Here is a 17,296-nt window from a genome sequence, read left to right as displayed (position 1 = left end):
CGGGCATTACAAGTAGGTGATGGCCACTGATAACAATGATCAACAACTTCTTGTATCTGTTTACACTTAGCCGACTTACCCCAACCAACCTTCAAAAGTGTTTTGAGGCCTGCACTTAGTTCTTATCGCAAGTACCGGGCCCACGTTTGGTTTACGGGCCGGTGTTGTTTGAACGAACTGACGACAAAAAGCAGCCAAGTTTGAAAGAGCAGACGACAGTTCGAACGCACGCGCAATGGAGTACGGGCAAGAAGCACCGCGTCCCGCGTCAACAAACCATTCGAATGTCACGTTGTCGGCGTCTGTGTGTGTCTGCATACTCTTTTTCGCGTTGGAGTTGTCGATTCTACGTCCTCATCGCAATGTCTTACCACTTCAATCGCCTGAGCGAAATTATCAAGGCTCGTTACGCCGCTAAACTTTCCGTAAATAATTTGACGTGCGGCGATTCATTCGCATGAACGCTGCAGAATGGACGCCAAAACCATGATGAGGTTCTTGTAGCTATTTTCGGTCGCGACCTCGCTCGTGCCGCAAAAGTGTAAAAGGTAGCGGCGATGATCGACGTCGATACTGAAAATCGGAAGCGGGAACAGACCAAGCGTAACAAGTAGGTGATGGCCACCGGTACCAATAATTAACATCTTGTATCTACTGTTTACACCGAGCCTACTTAAGTATTTTGAGGCCTGCAATTACTTCTTATTGAAATCACCGGGTCAAAGTTTGGTCTACGGGCCGCTTTTGTTTGAACGAGCAGACGACAAAAAGCAGACAATTTTGAAAGAGCAGACGAAAGTTCGAACGATCAGGCGGCCGTGCGAATTTGAAGACGCACTGAATCCGTGGGTGGTCCGGACAACTTGGGGTTTTTCTCTCGTTCATGTTGGAACAAAGCAAAAACATCTGGTGACCACAAATTGTGGCCCGCACACGCAATCGTAGTTCGACAGCGTCTGGTTTGCCCTTTTCACGGCTGCTATCCACGTTCTCGGACGAACGGAGGGGGCAGAAACACATGAAAACTGATCTTCAAACCTTTCCAGACTCTCTTGGTAAAGCCCCCATCGCAGCATTTTGACGAGAAGGCAGGTTTTTTGTCTCGTTTTTCCAAAGGAACACAGGAATGCATGTCTGGCGCGGCGACTTCTGCCCACCGCCCCAGACCGGAAGTGCGTCCGGCGCGCCACCACCGCGGCGTGACGTAGGAGAGTTGAGTTGGTGTATATAAAACTACGGGAGTGCAAGTTTAGTATACAATGAAGGAACTAAAGTACCTTGAACATGTAATTGACTGCGTGCCCTCGTTGCGTTTCAGCCCTTTAAGGTCATCCTCCCGAGTGGACGAACCTTCACCTTCCACTACGACGAAAACGGCGGGCTGCTCCACGTCACGACGCCCAAGGAGACCCGGCATTCTTTCCTTGTGCTGGTATCCATCGGTTTCTACAAGGTCTACTATACGCCTCCGGGTAACTCCGGACCCTGCATAATCCACTTCAACGACCGAAGTCTGCCGATCCTCAAGATATTTCCCGGAGACAAAGGCCGCGTCCTGTACCGCTACAACGAGCAGTCTCTGCTCACCCTGGTCGTGTTCGGGGGCGGCAAGGTGGAAACCAACCACACGGCCACCGGCCTGGTCAGGTCCGAAGCCTGGAGCGAGGAAGACGTTGAGGTGCGCCACGAGTACTACTACGACGGCGCCTTGCTCACTCAGTGCGTCGCGCGATTCTACAGCAAATTCCAGTTGACAACGGCCAACTTTCACTACCGCTACAACAAATGGTTTCGGGTCAAGTCCCTGAGCGTCCGCATCGGAACGCTGCAGTTTCCGGAGATGGAGTACGCGTACTCCCCCAAGACGGGACGCCGCGAAGTGGTGGGCAATTTCAGGTTCTTTGACGTGAGCCCCAACGAGACGGCGGTGTCGGACGGGACGGCGACCTTCGTGCAGCAAACCGACCCGCAGCACAGAGTTCACCAGCGCTCGCTGCTAATCGGCGACAAGGAAATGTATCGCATGGACGTCCAGTACGGAAACCGAGACGGCGTCATTCAGACCAAAACACTGATGCGCTTGACCGGCGGTGTTCAGCTCCGGACGCAGAACTTCTCTTACGACGAAGACGGGCAGCTGACCGAGATGATGGGCAAGGATCACTGGAAGTTTAGCTACGACGCGAACGGGAACATCGTGACGATGCAGTACATGGGAAACAAGATCGAGATTCTGCACGACGTGGGGGACCGCATTCTTCGATTCGGAGAAACGCCTTTCGTGGTGGACGGACGAGGGTTCGTCGTGCAGAGGGGTGAGGAGCGCTTCCTCTACAACACTAAGGGGCAGCTGACGAAGGCCTACAGGACGCGACGAGGCAAGTACGAAGTGCGCTATTTCTACGACGCCCGGAGCAGGCTCGCCATGCGAAAAGACCACTTCGGCAACATGACGCAGTTCTTCTACGCCGATCCGGCCAATCCGCGCCTCGTGACGCACGTCTACAACAACGCCGACGGGAGGAGCATGAGTCTGGTGTACGACACGAACGACTTCCTCATCCACGTGCTCGTCAACAAAGACAGTTACTACGTGGCCACGGACCACAACGGAAGCCCTACCCTAGTGTTCGACAAGTACGGCGAGGTTGTCAAGGAAGTGTACCGCGGCCCGTACGGGCACATCATCTACGACTCGACGCCGCTCTTCTACGTGCCGGTCGACTTCCAGGGAGGCATCTTCGACCCGCTCACGGGGCTGATCCACTTCGGAGAACGGATATACGACTCCCTGATGGGCAAGTGGATGACGCCGCAGTGGGAGGAGGTGCTGCAGCAGGCTTCCAACGTGCGGAAACTTCACCTGTACCAGTTCAACCAGAACGATCCCGTAAACCTGAAGAGGGACCGTCGCAGTAAGATGGGTGAGTGATCTCCGAAGATCTTGTAGGAATGCTCCTACAACGGGGGTGCCATGTGGGCCTTTAAGTACCGACTCTGATCGAAGAAATAAAGCCCGGTCTTTTGACCCTCATGTGGAAAACTACGCAATGTAGAAAACTGGAGTTCCGTGAAATTGTGACGCATAGCGGTGGAGAGAAAATGTTAAATTTTGAGACCATGATGCTTACTGGAGCAAAATGACAAGAGAAGAACGATATGTCTCTACATGCCAACATTTGTATAAGCCTAATTAATGTATATCACACAGATAAAAATAATTTTCTGACTGATGTAACACCCTATGTCAGAAAAAAAGTTTATCAGCGAGAAAGATGGTATTATTGTATTTCTTGATCACAAGAATTTTTCACTGGAATAAATTTTGCAGGCGCCCAAAACGTAATTTTGTTTGGCTTCATAAATAATATAATTAGGTGGACGTCGGTTCACAGAGATTTAATTTTTCGCTTGTATTTTTGTATCTACGTAACGTAATGTTCTCAAACGTTGGCATTCTATCACCACCGCCAGCGTCACATTTTCACCGAATTTTATTTATTTTTTTTTTTTTTGATACGTAGTTGTTTATGCGGGCGGAATAAGTAGGCTTCATTTTTAATCGTACCCGGTAGTTCAGCAGCGCCTATCTTGTCTTATATGAATCCTATCCAGAACATTCGGTTTTCAATGTAACAGTGGCGTGGGTAAAAAACAACGGAAGGCTCCTTTTGGCACGGAGCGATTTTTCGAAAGTTAAATAAAAAAATGAAAAATAAAAAATGACTTTGAATATAAACCTTGAACACTCATAAAATAGTCGCGAGTGTGTCTCATTTTATTACAAACTTTCGGATTTCATGTCTGAAATGAATAAATCAACTTATATTTCTTATAGTTTCTGATCTGGTGTATGGAAACCATATCGTATTAAATTTTGGCTAAAGTCGGAAAGGTCTTTACGTTATAGTGCCTTGAAATAAAGTACAAATCATCCCGGAACAATATCAATTTTAGCTATTTTATTTGTTTCCGAACGCTTGTTCCGGTGCACCCACGTATTGAAAAATTCAGTTTTCCATTGAATACGTTTACCACTTTTCCAGAATGACAACTAAAACTACAACTCGTTAAAAATATATATAGACATATTTACTGTACACCTAATTGAATCAGGAAACAAATACTATATCGTTGCAAATGCAGCAACGCATGTTTTGGCATTTGCACAACCCAGCGAAGCTCTGCCATGTCCGGTCGTGATCCTAATGAGACAAAAATAAATCGGAAAAATTGCTAAATAAACGCGGCCCGTTGACGAGAAAGAAACTCTTTCAACATAAGATCTAAGCGGTAAACGATATGTTTATCTCGTTTAAGGATATTGTCTTTGATTTAGCAGTTGGAAAGATAGGAAAACGGCAAAATGTAGATTCTACCAATATACACCGAGAAGCACAGTGGACCGCTTCCCAGTTGAGGGGCAGCAGGGCAATGTTTTCCCGGATCATGCACCGAGCTGCAGCGTGGGGCAAGCTTGCTCCAGCCTGGCTATCCGGCCTAGCAGTTCTATAGGGTTTTCTTGTCTAGCCAATCTTGGCTCTACGGCACAATTGACCATTCAAACATGTTACGGCAAAATAAATCGATGGGATTTAGAGGACCTTTTTTTTAAAAAATACCTTGTTAACTATTTCTCAGACAGGTCGCAGTCAGTCAAGAAAATACTATGGTGAGTAAGAAAATAAACATTAACTTCGGAATACCACTGGGATCGGCATTGGACCCTGTATGTTATTCAACATGCAATAATCATCGAGTCTAAATAAATGAAATATCAATGATCTGGGAAAGGTAAAACTGAATTCTTCTTTTTTCAACATGCGGATGTCTCCGCACTTATTCTCCCACATGAGGATTGTGAGAGAGCTGTTCCATTGTTTTAGAATGATATATCTACGATAATAAACTGTTTTTCAAGTAATCAAATCGTCTTTAACTTCGATAAAACTAAACTAATGCGTATCAGAAATCCACATGTGCAAGCGTAGACTTTTAGGTAAATTACTGTTTTTAAATCAGGATCGAAGTGAGCACATCTATGTAAAGATGAATTATGAAGGTAATGCTAAGTATTTAGGATTAGCTTTTGACGAGTGCATGGAGTGGAGAAAACACGTGGAGCACGTTAAAAAGCGATTGGGAGTCGCTTCAACATATATATACCGTAATATCCCGAGTCATCGCCCATCCCCGAGCCATCGCCCACCCGTTTTTTGGGCCAATATCGATTTCCGAAAAAGCACCGAGTCATCGCCCACCCCTTCAAATACCCCAACGCGGACCCCGCGATCCGCGAACACTCATCCTACCCGAATGACGCGGCCGCGGACCTTACAGTTGGAGTACGTCCGTAACAAAGTAAAACGAAGGAGGGAAAGACTTCTTTTTGTTTACGCATTTCCTCCGTGATCGACCCCGAAGTGGTCGTGTATCCGTGCGAAAAGAAAACGATGGAGATAACAAAATAAGAGTTTGTTAATGTAACCGCGGAGTGTTAGGTCAAAGTCTGTCTCCGCCGAAGTAAGGTCACCGCGAACCCGCTCCTTCTTCCCGCCCGTCGCGACCGCGGTTGTGCAATATTTTAGGCAAAGCCAAAGCGTAAATAAAGCTTTGCTGGAACGTCCTACACAGACGTTTGCAGAGCGTCCCAACCGTGCATTGATAGCCCGCCGTGCACGGACGCACGTATGTACGCACCAAACAAGAAAGTTGCGCAAGAGCTTGCAATTGACAAGGCCCGACTTGGCCCGACGCCAAAGTATTTGCCAACGCGACCGCCGGCTTTCCCGCTTTCCCAGCATCGCTCTTGGTCGCTTCTTTGGTCCGCTCGCTCGCTCGCTCGCTCGCTCGTTGCGCCTGGTCGGTTTTTCTATTTCGTTGTAAACTTTTCTTTCTTTCTTTTTTTTTTTACTAACTAGGAGAACATAATGGTGACGTTCTTTCACGGAACAAACGTTCGCGCTATATGCAGATCGGCGGTGTTAATAGCGCGTATGCAAGCAACGGACTTCGCTATAGTTGTAAAATATTCTTTCGTGAGCATTTTTTCTATGAAACAATGAAACTAAATCGAGTTTTGAGTTTGATGTATCTCTTGTGCATCAGCGCTAGATACGCAGAGAAAAATAGGCGGGTTTTTTCCGTTTTTTTTTAAGTGTTTGTGCTCACCCACCGAGACATGGCCCACCCCACTTTTTTAACGAATTTCAGGCGGTAGGGGGGTGGGCGATTACTCGGGATATTACGGTAGTACCAACTTCGAAGCGGCGCGGATTCAAAATTACCGCAAAAGGTTTACTTAGCATTGGGCGAATCTGTTCTTCGATATGGCCTCAGAGTATATAGATCGTGTTCAGGTGGCAGAATTTAGGGTTTCAACAAAATAAGTTTCAGAATACTTAACAATATTGCATACGGATCAAAATATGTGAAGTTATAACCCCTTCAAAAACACACTTAAAACGTTGAAACAGCGCAAAAAACGACGGACAGGGTAAAGAAGGACACGGACAGAGCGCTGACTCGCAACTGAATTTTTATTGGACTCAACGAAGAAATATATAGGCACAATTGAGAACAAAATGAAGAAAATCAGCCTAAAAAAAAACACCCAAAACAAAAGCACAAAAAAAACGAAGTATCACCTCTAAAAAGACAAACAAACTGCATGCGCACAAAGCTAATCAAGTGGCCAGAAGTATGCCCTTTTAAGTATGTCATACCAACTCGCCCAGGCTTCAACTTTAGCAACTTTTTCAAAAACAGGTATGTCTGAACATAATGCCGCTCGAGAAACTGTTCCAATATGTTATATAATCAAACCTTATTATTCAAATAGCGATTTCAAGAAACTCCTAAAAACAAAACCTCTAATACACTGTGATAGATATGCACTACCACGAATACACACAAATTACGGGAGGCGTACACGAAATTACTATAAACCTTATCACCTTAATAAACTTCCGCGTGATTTACCTGTCTTACGTCGCAAAAGGAGGTAAAAAATGAGTAAAAAAGTGGTGCTTTCAAAACGATAATTAATAAGCGTGAGACATCGGTTTTTCGGAAAGGCAGTATAGTGTTTAAATAAATAAAAGATGTACAGACTGTTGTGTATTGTATTGTATACATATATATTTTTTTTGGCGTTGGTAAAAGTGTACAGATTGGCTGTGTGTGTTTTTTCGTAGTGACATTATTTGCTCAGTGAATGAGATTATTATTTATTTTTGTCGTTTGTTTTGTTTTTGTGGCTATTATGTGTTTCAGCGCAAGATGTGGAAAGAAAAGATAAAAAAACATGAGCACAAAGCTGACTTCCAGGCTCCGCCCCACAAGCCCTTCGGTGTGGACGGACCCGATTGAATCTATTATTTTAAAATGGAGTAATAAATATATCATATGCAGCCAGGGCCAAAGTGGCAGTTCAGTGCTCAGCCAAGATTCTCCAAACGAAGTAAATGCAGGTGGCCCAGGTTGGGAATTCACTTGTCACTCAATCTTGGTAATGCGGGGACTTTACAAACTACCCCAACGTTACCTTACCCTGTCATTCAAAGGAAGTCTTTGTGTCGTCTACTCAAACAGCATACTATATTTTTTCTACGGTGCCACCGGATGACACTTTGGGCCACATCTGATGCCTTATAAAAAACAAAAATGGTCAGTAGTTTTGTGAGAATACGTGAACAGTAGATTGATGGTTGACAACATGTGCGAGTTGCTGTATTTCTCAAATGGTGGGCGTGCGAAATGGAGCTGCAGAATGGAATAAAGGTTTGAAACAAGGGTCTTTATTTCACGTTCAGCACATGGTGCTGGCTAACAATTATAAGGCTTGTTTCGTCGAACCGTCATGGGTCCCACGGGGGGTATTGCAAGAGCTGCCCCATTCCACTTTGCCCACGTGGGGCCCTCGTGGGGCCCAGGAGGGCTCCACTTCATGTGGTACCTCAGTCAGATCAAAAAAAAAAAAAGAAAAAAATAATCAAGAAACGTCAAAGAAATTCCTTTATTGGCAGTTCCGAGGAGTTCCGGGGTGGGAAATACTGTGAAACGCCAGGCTGGCAGTTGACCGAATTCACCGGTTGGCGCCGTTCTAGTCTATTAGGGTCAAGGCCCAATCCTGCACCCAGCTAGCCCAAGCACGTTTGCTGTCTGGGAGGTATTTTTTAGAATGTGTTTGCCCCAGGGATTGTTAGACGTTTGTATATTGATTGATTGATTTCTTACATTGGATATCTCTGACTAGATACCTCAGACGAAGTGTTTGTAGCAGATAGTTTTGCGAAGATATTCAAACATCCCTAAAAATATGATGCTTGAGAAAAAAAGCAACTCTTCCCGGGAACTAACTGCCAGCCACTCCGAACGTAAGGGCTGGAGAGAACATACTAATTAGAACATCAATGAAGTTAAGTGTACTAGTTCAATTGTTCATCTGTGAAAATAACATAGGGTTGAGCATCATCGAAAACCACTATATCAGTCCATTCAAGACGAATTGAACCAAGTGGGAAGCGCGGGGGTACGCTAAAGTTACCACTCGTGCACCAGGCACAAGGCCGGGACACGAAAACGCGAACGGTATGAATATCATTCGCGTTTCCGCATCACTGGTTTTGCACCTGCTGGCCGGCGATCTTGCTGGGCTAAAAAATACGAATATCTGACTCCCGTGCAGATCTCAACGACTGGATCCAAAAGCAAGGGATCGACATCAGCAGCCTGGGCTTGGGGCGGCCTCCGATCCTGAGGGGTGCCCCGGCACTCCTGTTCCCTGGTAGCCGGACGTATAACCTGCCGCTGCCCTCCGTCCCGCTGGTGTCTGGCTACGGGTGCGCCGTGCGGAGAAGGCTCGAGAGTTTCGCCCAGCTCTCGAGCGTCGAAAAATCCAAGGTGAAGCGGGAACAATCGGCGGACAACGCGGTGCCCAACTTGAGCACCCTGAACGTCCCTTTTGGCCGCGGCATCACGGTCTCAAGGATGTCTGGACGCGCCGTGATACGCACGGTCGACAAGGCGGACCCGATCCAGAGGGATGTCTACACGTCCGTGTTCAACAACTCGCTGCTGCTGGACCTTCACCTGGTGATGCACGGCCAGGACGTGTTCTACTTCGTCAAGGACAGCACGTGGAGGTTCCACGAGGACATCACGCAGCTGCAACGATTGGGCACGGCCATCAACACGACCGTGCACCAGAGCAAGACGGACGAGGGAGCCCAGGTGTCGGACGTGAGGATCCACACGGCGCACGCCATCCTCAACATCCGCTACGGCACGGTGCCACACCGCGAGCGCCTGCGGCTGTTGTGGCACGCCAAGAAACACGCGGTGAGCCAGCGCTGGGCGCAGGAGCGGCAAGTCCTGCTCACCGACCAGCACGGCGGTGCCCTCGGCTGGACCGACAAGGACAAGGAGCACATCCTGCGCACAGGCTCGGTGCCAGGATACCGCGGGGACTACTACCACGACGTCGACTCCTTCCCCGAACTGGCGGACGACCCGTCGAACATTGTGTTTCGGAAAGTTACGAGGAAGAGGTGATCTACTGCAGAGTGAGCACAGTATGCTCCACAGCCCGTGGTACCGTTAATACGAGTGGTCGTGGTACGTCGTCGTGTGACCTTGGCGTGGAGTCTGGTGAAGTGTGGTTGTGACACTACGAGACGTTCATGGGCGAGACCATGTGTTGTTACCCCATTCTAACTCGGAATGACTCACATAGACACATTAGTGTCAGACGTGGGCGGATTGTTCGATACACTTCCGCGCTCTTACAACGATGATTCGAGTCCTGGTCTCTTATTTCGTGGGACTACGAGTTTCGCAGCTGCGTGCCAGCAAGCCTCTTCAAACGTGCGAAACTGGGTCGGTGTTCTCTCCATTCATGCCGACACTCGGGCTAGAGCTTACAGTTGTCCAGTCCACCTATCTATAAATTTGTATGCAGCTGCAGTGAATCAGGTGCCGGAGTTGGGCTACTCGTGATACTGTGCCTGGTCTAATATGAAGCCATCAGTTTGTTTACAGTTGCAATCATCAGTGGCGTCGTGACAATTGTTTGCATATAAATATATATAAATATACATATACATAATGCTAAAAAGATGTTTTTAGAAGAGTTGCGTAGTGATTTATCACGTTTGATCAGTCGACGTTTAGTCATCAGCAGGCCTCCCTGACCCATGTCGAAACGTAGAGTCACGTTCAAGCCTGAGTCGACTGACCGAATGCAATAAAGCTCTACGCAACCCTTCAAAGCGCGTCTTTTCTCCTTTATACTTTTCGTCATCCTGCGATTTCTTTCTCTTTTTAATTGTAAATATATATATTTATATATATATATATAAGCATCTCGCTGATGTGAAACTTGGGAAACCACAAAGTTTTCTTAATCCCGAGGTGCAAACATACAAACCGTGGGCAGCATGTGCGCCGTTTCCTCCTTACTTCATCACGCAGTCAAAGTTGCTGGCGCGAGCCTGGGTCTTTAGCTAAGATATGATTTTCACGCGGTGTATAAATGACACATAAAGCCACGCGCTTGCGGGAGTAGCTTTAACGGCGCTGTACACGGTATGAAATGGGGTATAAATAATAGAATATTGAGCGTCTCATCACAGATCTTGGGAAGAGAAAACAGCGGAGCAGAACCGCATTTCCAAATACCTCGAATTTCTTAGTAGTACTTTAAACCGTCTTAACGCCCTCACAAAAGCTTTATTTGGAGAGGTCGCATTACTTCCGACGGGATGAAGGCTATTATACATGGCAGAACACGCAACACCTCATTAGACGCCAACTATTTTCACTAATTTCAAAACCTTTCACGATTTCTTAAAAACTAAACGAAATAATTGTAAGATCACGTCAGTTACAAGAGTCTGGATGATTTTCTTCGTTGAATTTGTCTATGATCTATTCTGTGATTATATATATATATATATATATATATATATATATATATATATATATATATATATATATATATATATATATATATATATATATATATATATATATATTTTTTTTTTTTTTTTTTGTAGAGTCAAGAGTTTTTGATCCGCAAGTATTTCTACAGTTCGATTTATACTGAAACGCTTGTTTTGAGGAATTTACGTAACCTGGCAAATGTAATTTTAAACTCTAGGTTATCATACTCGTTCCTGAGAGCTCTATTTAGGATCAGGTATATCTGAGAGTTGATGTTCTCATTCACGTCTTAGAACAAGGGTGGTCTGAAATATTCTATGATAAATTTGACATTCGATTGTGATGTGCAGACAAGATCTGTCCGGGCTTATTTTGAGTTATACACCCGTGCGTCAATAGATATACGTGCATAATGAGTTTTTTTTTTTTTTTTTAACTTTGACGAAGGTATCAGCGATAACAAATTGCATAATATTAGGTTGTAATCATAGGGATGTATAACAGGCGAGCACATTGCTTTTAGAATGAGAAAAAAACAGACACACAGAGCAACACTGAAGATATTTTCTGTTACAGTTTAAATTGTAAGAACTTAGAAAACGTTGATAGCATTGAAAATAATGTTTAGCTTTTATTTATGAAAGTGCACGGGAAACCTGTTGAATGTTGCGTTCACGTAATGCTCGACTCTTGCAAAGTTTCTTTCCTGCTGTTGACTGTGCTCGTTTGTGAGAAATGAAAGACTTGGCTAGTGAAACCTCACGACCTTCACTGTTGTGCCTGCTTCGTGTCAAAGTTGAGAACACTGTTAACATGAGTGAGGTGTGACAGCGCGTTGAACACACCTGTGCCCAGGAGAGCTGTAGATATTATGTAAAGCTTTCCGCGGTTCTACAAGGCCAAAGTGAGTGAATTATATGCCCGGCTACTGATGTATCCAAGTGACTGTGTACGTGCGTGTGTGTGTGCACGCGCATATATCTGTATGCAGACTGGGAATAGACGATATGAACACCTTTTCCACCTTGCCTGTCGTTTTCTTTTCCTCGCATTACTTTTTTTTTTTAATGTTTATTGCGCAGAAACCAGTGTTGCGGAGTTGCCACTTTGGAATTGAAATGATTCCGGAATCATTCCGCACTTTCGCGACCCCGGAATAGAATGGAATTAGAAGTATTTTTCTCGGAGTGGAGTGGGTATGGAATGGGCTCGATTCTTATGCAAGCTGTGTTCATTTTTATCTATAGGGCCTACGGGCTAATGGTGCAATTCGTTAAGGCATGGGAAGTGGCTTTTGAAACAGCATCATTGGACTGGAGGTGTCTGATGGCTTGATTGTCTCACTGGTGTATGCTCCGTCGAGGATGAAAATGGCCCGCCCTCAGTGAAGCAACCAAAACAGTGTCGAACCAAACCGGAAACCGGAGCAAAGCCGTTATTTTTAACTGAACCGCAGCAAGACTGCAACCGAAATCAAACATTTCATATTGAACCCGAACCGGCACGGAACCGCGATATAATGTGATGGTTACCGATTCATTGGGAACGGCTCGGCGTAAAGAAATATGAACCGCGCCTTCTTCCGGGTGGCGGCGCGAAGTAAATTAAGTATTCGCGACGGTTGCGTCAGCGGCTCAGTTTTGACTAAACAAACGGCAGCAGCCGTTTGTCTAGTCAAAGGCTAAGCATGGAGGCAGCTGAATAATAATGCACCAAGTAAGTATATTTCACGTCTATGTACAACACGAATTGGCGCTGGCAAGTCGGTATGAAGGTGTACACTTGTATACTTGGTTTCACCTTAGGATGAACCGCAAAGGACGCTACGAGCTACCGGAGCCAATTCTTAGCTCGGAGCTCGGAGGCTTCCGGTTGGACGGAGCGACGTGGAGAGCGCAAAGTTACGGGACAAGCTACGAACTACAGATTGGCTCGTGTAGCTTGTAGCGTCCATCGCGGTACATTGTAATGTGATCCCGAGAGCACGGTTGGCACGGTGGCCTACAGGCCAAAAAAGTATTATTTGTGTGTGTGCGCGCGCTCACGTGCGTGCGTGTGTGTGTGTGTCTGTCTGTGCTCCATTTTTTTTTTTTTTTTTTTTTTTGCTGAGCAATATTTTTTAAGGAAGGAAAAAGCAGACATAAACGTGAAAATAAAAACAAAATTGACGGCTGTCGCGCGTCTGTTCCCCGGTGGCGAAATCTATAGCCAGCCGGCAACGTCCAGGCAGCGCCAGCAGGGTGAGAGCGCACGGTTATACCCTGTCTCGTCGTAACTTGACAAAGGGTAACCGATAAGCCCCACATTGCGTGCCGAAGGCTTCGAAATGCGCGACGTATACGAGCGCAACGAACACGTATTGGAGCATGACGCAGCGAAAAGCCTGATACTTCTCCGGAGTTGAGGCGCGCTCCGGCGATAGGCACTCGGGTTCCGATTGGCCCGCCAGGGCCGTAGCTTCCGCTCCACTGCCACGTTACGCGATCACGGCTTCCTGGGATACCCTGTGTTTTTTGCTTCAGACACTTGGCTCAGCGGCGCCACCAGAGTAAAAGCTCACGTTTGAACAATGCAGCCGCCACTCCCAGGGGTACTCAATATTTCTTGTTTCAGTTGCTAGATGGCGCCGAACCAAACAGCATTGCAGGGGCCCTAAACTCGTCAAATACAAAGTTGTAGCCGAAAGTTCGCAGAGCGTGCCGATTGGATGTCGACGAGAAAAACGCGAAGTCATTGTCGTGATTGTCCAATCGGCGCGCTCTGTCAACTTTGCCTCCAACTTTGTATTTGACGAGTTTAGGGCCCCAGGTTGTCCGGTTGTCTGAGCGTGACAGGGTGCTTCCGTTGTTAGAAAGGTGAGTCTGACACCGTATTCGCACGGGCTAAAGCGCGAGCTAATTGCTCTGGATGAAGCATCGGCAGTTGCATGTGCGCGCGTGCGGTGGTGCAGCGAGAGCGCCAGTCGAGTCACTCCAGTTACGAGAGCATCATTACAACATAAACAGAGTACCTCCGATGGGACAATTAGGTTGTATCAATTTTATACCTCATTTGCATCGCTGTCAATGCTGGTGGCGCGAGCGCGTGACTGTCGCGCCAGCAGCTTTGACAGCGTTGTACCTGGCGCCACGTATGAAGTAGGGTACAGGTAGCCTGCATGCGCGCTTTGCTTAGGGCGAGGCAGTGGCGTCACGAGGACACGAGGGTCAGCGGCTACCGGGGCAATAGCCAACACCACCTAGATCTAAAGCCGCAGCGCTTCCCTCTCTCCCTTCAAGGAGCGTCGGCGTGAGTAGGCTGAGCTGGTAGTGCGCTTCTCCGCAAGGCTCCCTTGACAGTTGGCTTCTTTGCAATGCACGTTCTCTTTTACTTTCTCTTTCCCTCTACGCTTGCACGCTTGACGCGGCGCAAACAAAAAAACAAAAAAGGCGCCACAGCGTCGCGTTTTTTTTTTCTTTTTTCTTTTTCTCCCCAACGGCCGTCCGTCGCGTTCCTTTCTTATACCCCTGTCAGACGGCAGCTAAAATGGCATTTACGCCAAATGACATTCAGGTTTTCAAATGACATTCAAGATGGGACCTGCCAGACGACAACTAAAATGACATTTAAGTGATGTCTATTACGATTGCGATCGCAAATTCGTCTCGTGCACATAGAACACGTTTTCGTTAATAAACAATTTTAACACGGCAAAACACTTGTTTTTGTGTGTGTTGTCTGCTGGGACAAGAAAATATAACAAAAAACTGGGATAGAAAGTTGCGCTCACTAGTTTCTGACAAAAAAATAAAGCGAAGCGTGGGGCGAAATCCATTAGCCAACCTAACGTCGTCATAAGCCGATCCGTAAGCCGAGCCTCCCGCGCTTTGCCAGTGCCACTACAGCTGACAGCTTGCTCGCACAGTGGCACAGTTCTTTCGTTAATTTCGGTAGTGCTTGCTTGCTCTGGTTGTCCCTCACGCTCGATCTTCGGCTGCCGTGTTCACTTCTACGTCTGCGAGGGATCCTGGATGCCGTATTGCGCTTCCGCCGTCACTATCACGGCGGTATAGATTGATCTTGGTTCGAGCGTCTCCGGCTGTTGAGAAGGCCGTCCATCGTCTTCGTCGTAGACGCATTCCGCGAGCTTCGGTTTGAAAACAGGCTACCGTACCTACTAACGTACTGCCTCTTCAAGCAGGCGTTTGGCTGATGCCGGCGACGTGATCAGGCACCTTGTGAATGTGTGTCGGTGTTACATAGAGTACTTGGTTCGCCAGGTGACTTGCGTGCACCTAACCACCCCAGTGACAAAGTGAGTCGGCGCTGCAAAGCCATACTCTCCTGCGGAGGACAGAATCATCGCCAACTTGCTCGTCGTGAGGCGAACCACTGCCAAGTGATCGCATCCCTCCGACGCGACTGGCCCAAGATCGTGAGCGCCGCCGCGACCGCTGAACGGTTAAACACACACGGGATAGCCGAACTGCCTCAGGATTCCCTCAGGTCATAGAGAATCGCTGTAGGAATGCCACCTAGGACATCAAGTTTCAGCACCAGCGGCTACCAAAGCATAATAAAAATAGTAAGTACCTCCTTTTTTTGCAAAAAAACAAGAAAAAATGTTTGAACTAGTAGAAATAATATCCCTACATGTTTTTTTAGCTCTTAGAAAATGCAGGCAATCTTGTTTCAAACTCACAAAATTAAAAAGAAAAAAAAATTCACTTGTCTTCCTTTTACTGAATGTCACTCAAAACTAACTGATATAGCTCCTGTCAGCATTCTAAAGTTATTCGTTAATTCGCTTTAATGTGAATAAAACAACTGGATTGATCATCTTCCCAATTGTGCATCCTCGATGAGGTGAAAATGACTGAATAACTGTTTCTAAATACGAGACAAGAGTGCCAGCTTCTAGCACTGTAAATAGTATGTTTAGAAGCTATAGAATGTTTGCCATTCTGTGAAGTTTCCGAGAAATGTTCCAAGCTAGCTGTTTGGTGAAATTTTGACTGCTCTGCTTCCCCATTGAATCTACAATTTTGAGAATAATATGTCTAAGGTGTAAGATATTTTATGCCTAGAGGACTGATGCATCTGTTGCAATGTTTCTATCCAACTACAGCGATTCCTCTGGCTCTCCTAGACCACTGCTACCAGTTCCAGTGTCTCAATGTTGGGATGCTGAGGCAGTGTCGTGACTATGTTCAAGAGGTTGGCACTGGCTAGCACTCGGGAAGCAGTGACACCCCAGGCACATATGGCCACAGTCAATGGGACCGCCATGCCCCCACGGATCCTGTGTAACCAAGTGTTCCTGATAACATCCAACATGCTCGAACCTTGCCCAACCCAGGACATCATCTTGCAGGGAACTGCACGTCGATCAGTCAATTCCGTACATGCGACGACCCTCCCAGACTTCTCAGCATCACTCCCAACTTCTTGTAGTGATGGATAAACTTCAGCCTACTACTGACTTGGAGAATTAGAGTGGATACAGGGGCTATGGTTTCATTTACTAAGCTGAGGCTATGAGCGTGAGCATGTTGCCCTGAACGATGCTACCACTGCATGATCGTGCATGCTTGGTAGCGACATTGAAAGCCTGGATCTTGCACTTAAAATGAAACGGAATTTTGCGTCGTGAGTGTTGTGTGTGTGCATCTGGCAACATCGGCGAGTCAGCAGAAGTCGAGCCAAGGCGAGTCAAGCTGGTTTTACCGAACCGTTTGTCATTCTGGGGACTCGTCGTAAACCACGTGTCTCTTGTCTAACTCCTCTTTTCTGCACGGCCATGTCGGCCGCCTGAATAAAGCTTTGGGCAACAACGAGAATGAAGAAATTCAAACTCCGAGGCACGCAACCACACTTTTTTGAGCAACGACAGCTTCGTGACAACTTGGCAACGACGAGAGCATATGGCGAAAAAGGACGAGCCTAACGTTGTCATCATGGGGCGGCTGAGACATCTCGAAGAGTTAGACCCAAGAAGATTGAAGTGTGGCCCCTGTACCAGGAGCGACTAAACTTTTTCTTCATTGTGCACAACATCGTCGAGGAGTCCCCAATGTACGCAGTCCTGTGTAGCGTTTGTGGACCGACAATCTACTCCGTCGTATGCTCGTGTGTGCCAGTCGACTCCCTATGCGGACATTGTGTTGGAGCTCACTGCCCACTTCACACCGTGCCTGTCAGTGATTGTTCAGTGCTTTGCGTTTCATAAGTGCAGCCTACAGCCTGGAGAAAGCATCTCGAATTTCGTCCCCGCCCCGCACCGCTTCTCCGAACACTGCAACTTTGGTGAGGCCTTGTCAGCCATGCTATGGGACCGTCTGGTGTGTGGTATCCTGGACAAAAGGCTGCAGCG

The 17,296-nt window shown here is 46.8% G+C and overlaps 1 protein-coding gene across 1 annotated transcript in view; it reads left to right on the top strand.

Annotated features, from left to right (window-relative positions):
• LOC8052969 (teneurin-m) overlaps nucleotides 1–10,936 on the top strand; it is a 109,675-nt gene extending 98,739 nt beyond the window's left edge. The window contains exons 23-24 of the mRNA XM_040207508.3: nucleotides 1,319–2,924; nucleotides 8,690–10,936. Coding sequence (XP_040063442.2) covers nucleotides 1,319–2,924; nucleotides 8,690–9,555 — 2,472 coding nt within the window. The 3' untranslated portion in view covers nucleotides 9,556–10,936. The remainder of the gene's footprint in view (nucleotides 1–1,318; nucleotides 2,925–8,689) is intronic.
• Nucleotides 10,937–17,296: the final 6,360 nt, after the last annotated feature.

The sequence above is a fragment of the Ixodes scapularis genome, unplaced genomic scaffold (genome assembly GCF_016920785.2).
Source record: "Ixodes scapularis isolate PalLabHiFi unplaced genomic scaffold, ASM1692078v2 PGA_scaffold13__105_contigs__length_92229423, whole genome shotgun sequence".
In the NCBI taxonomy this organism is placed as follows: Eukaryota; Metazoa; Arthropoda; class Arachnida; order Ixodida; family Ixodidae; genus Ixodes; species Ixodes scapularis.
The sequence above is the reverse complement of the archived record's forward strand: the minus strand, read 5'-3'. Positions and strand labels throughout refer to the sequence as shown.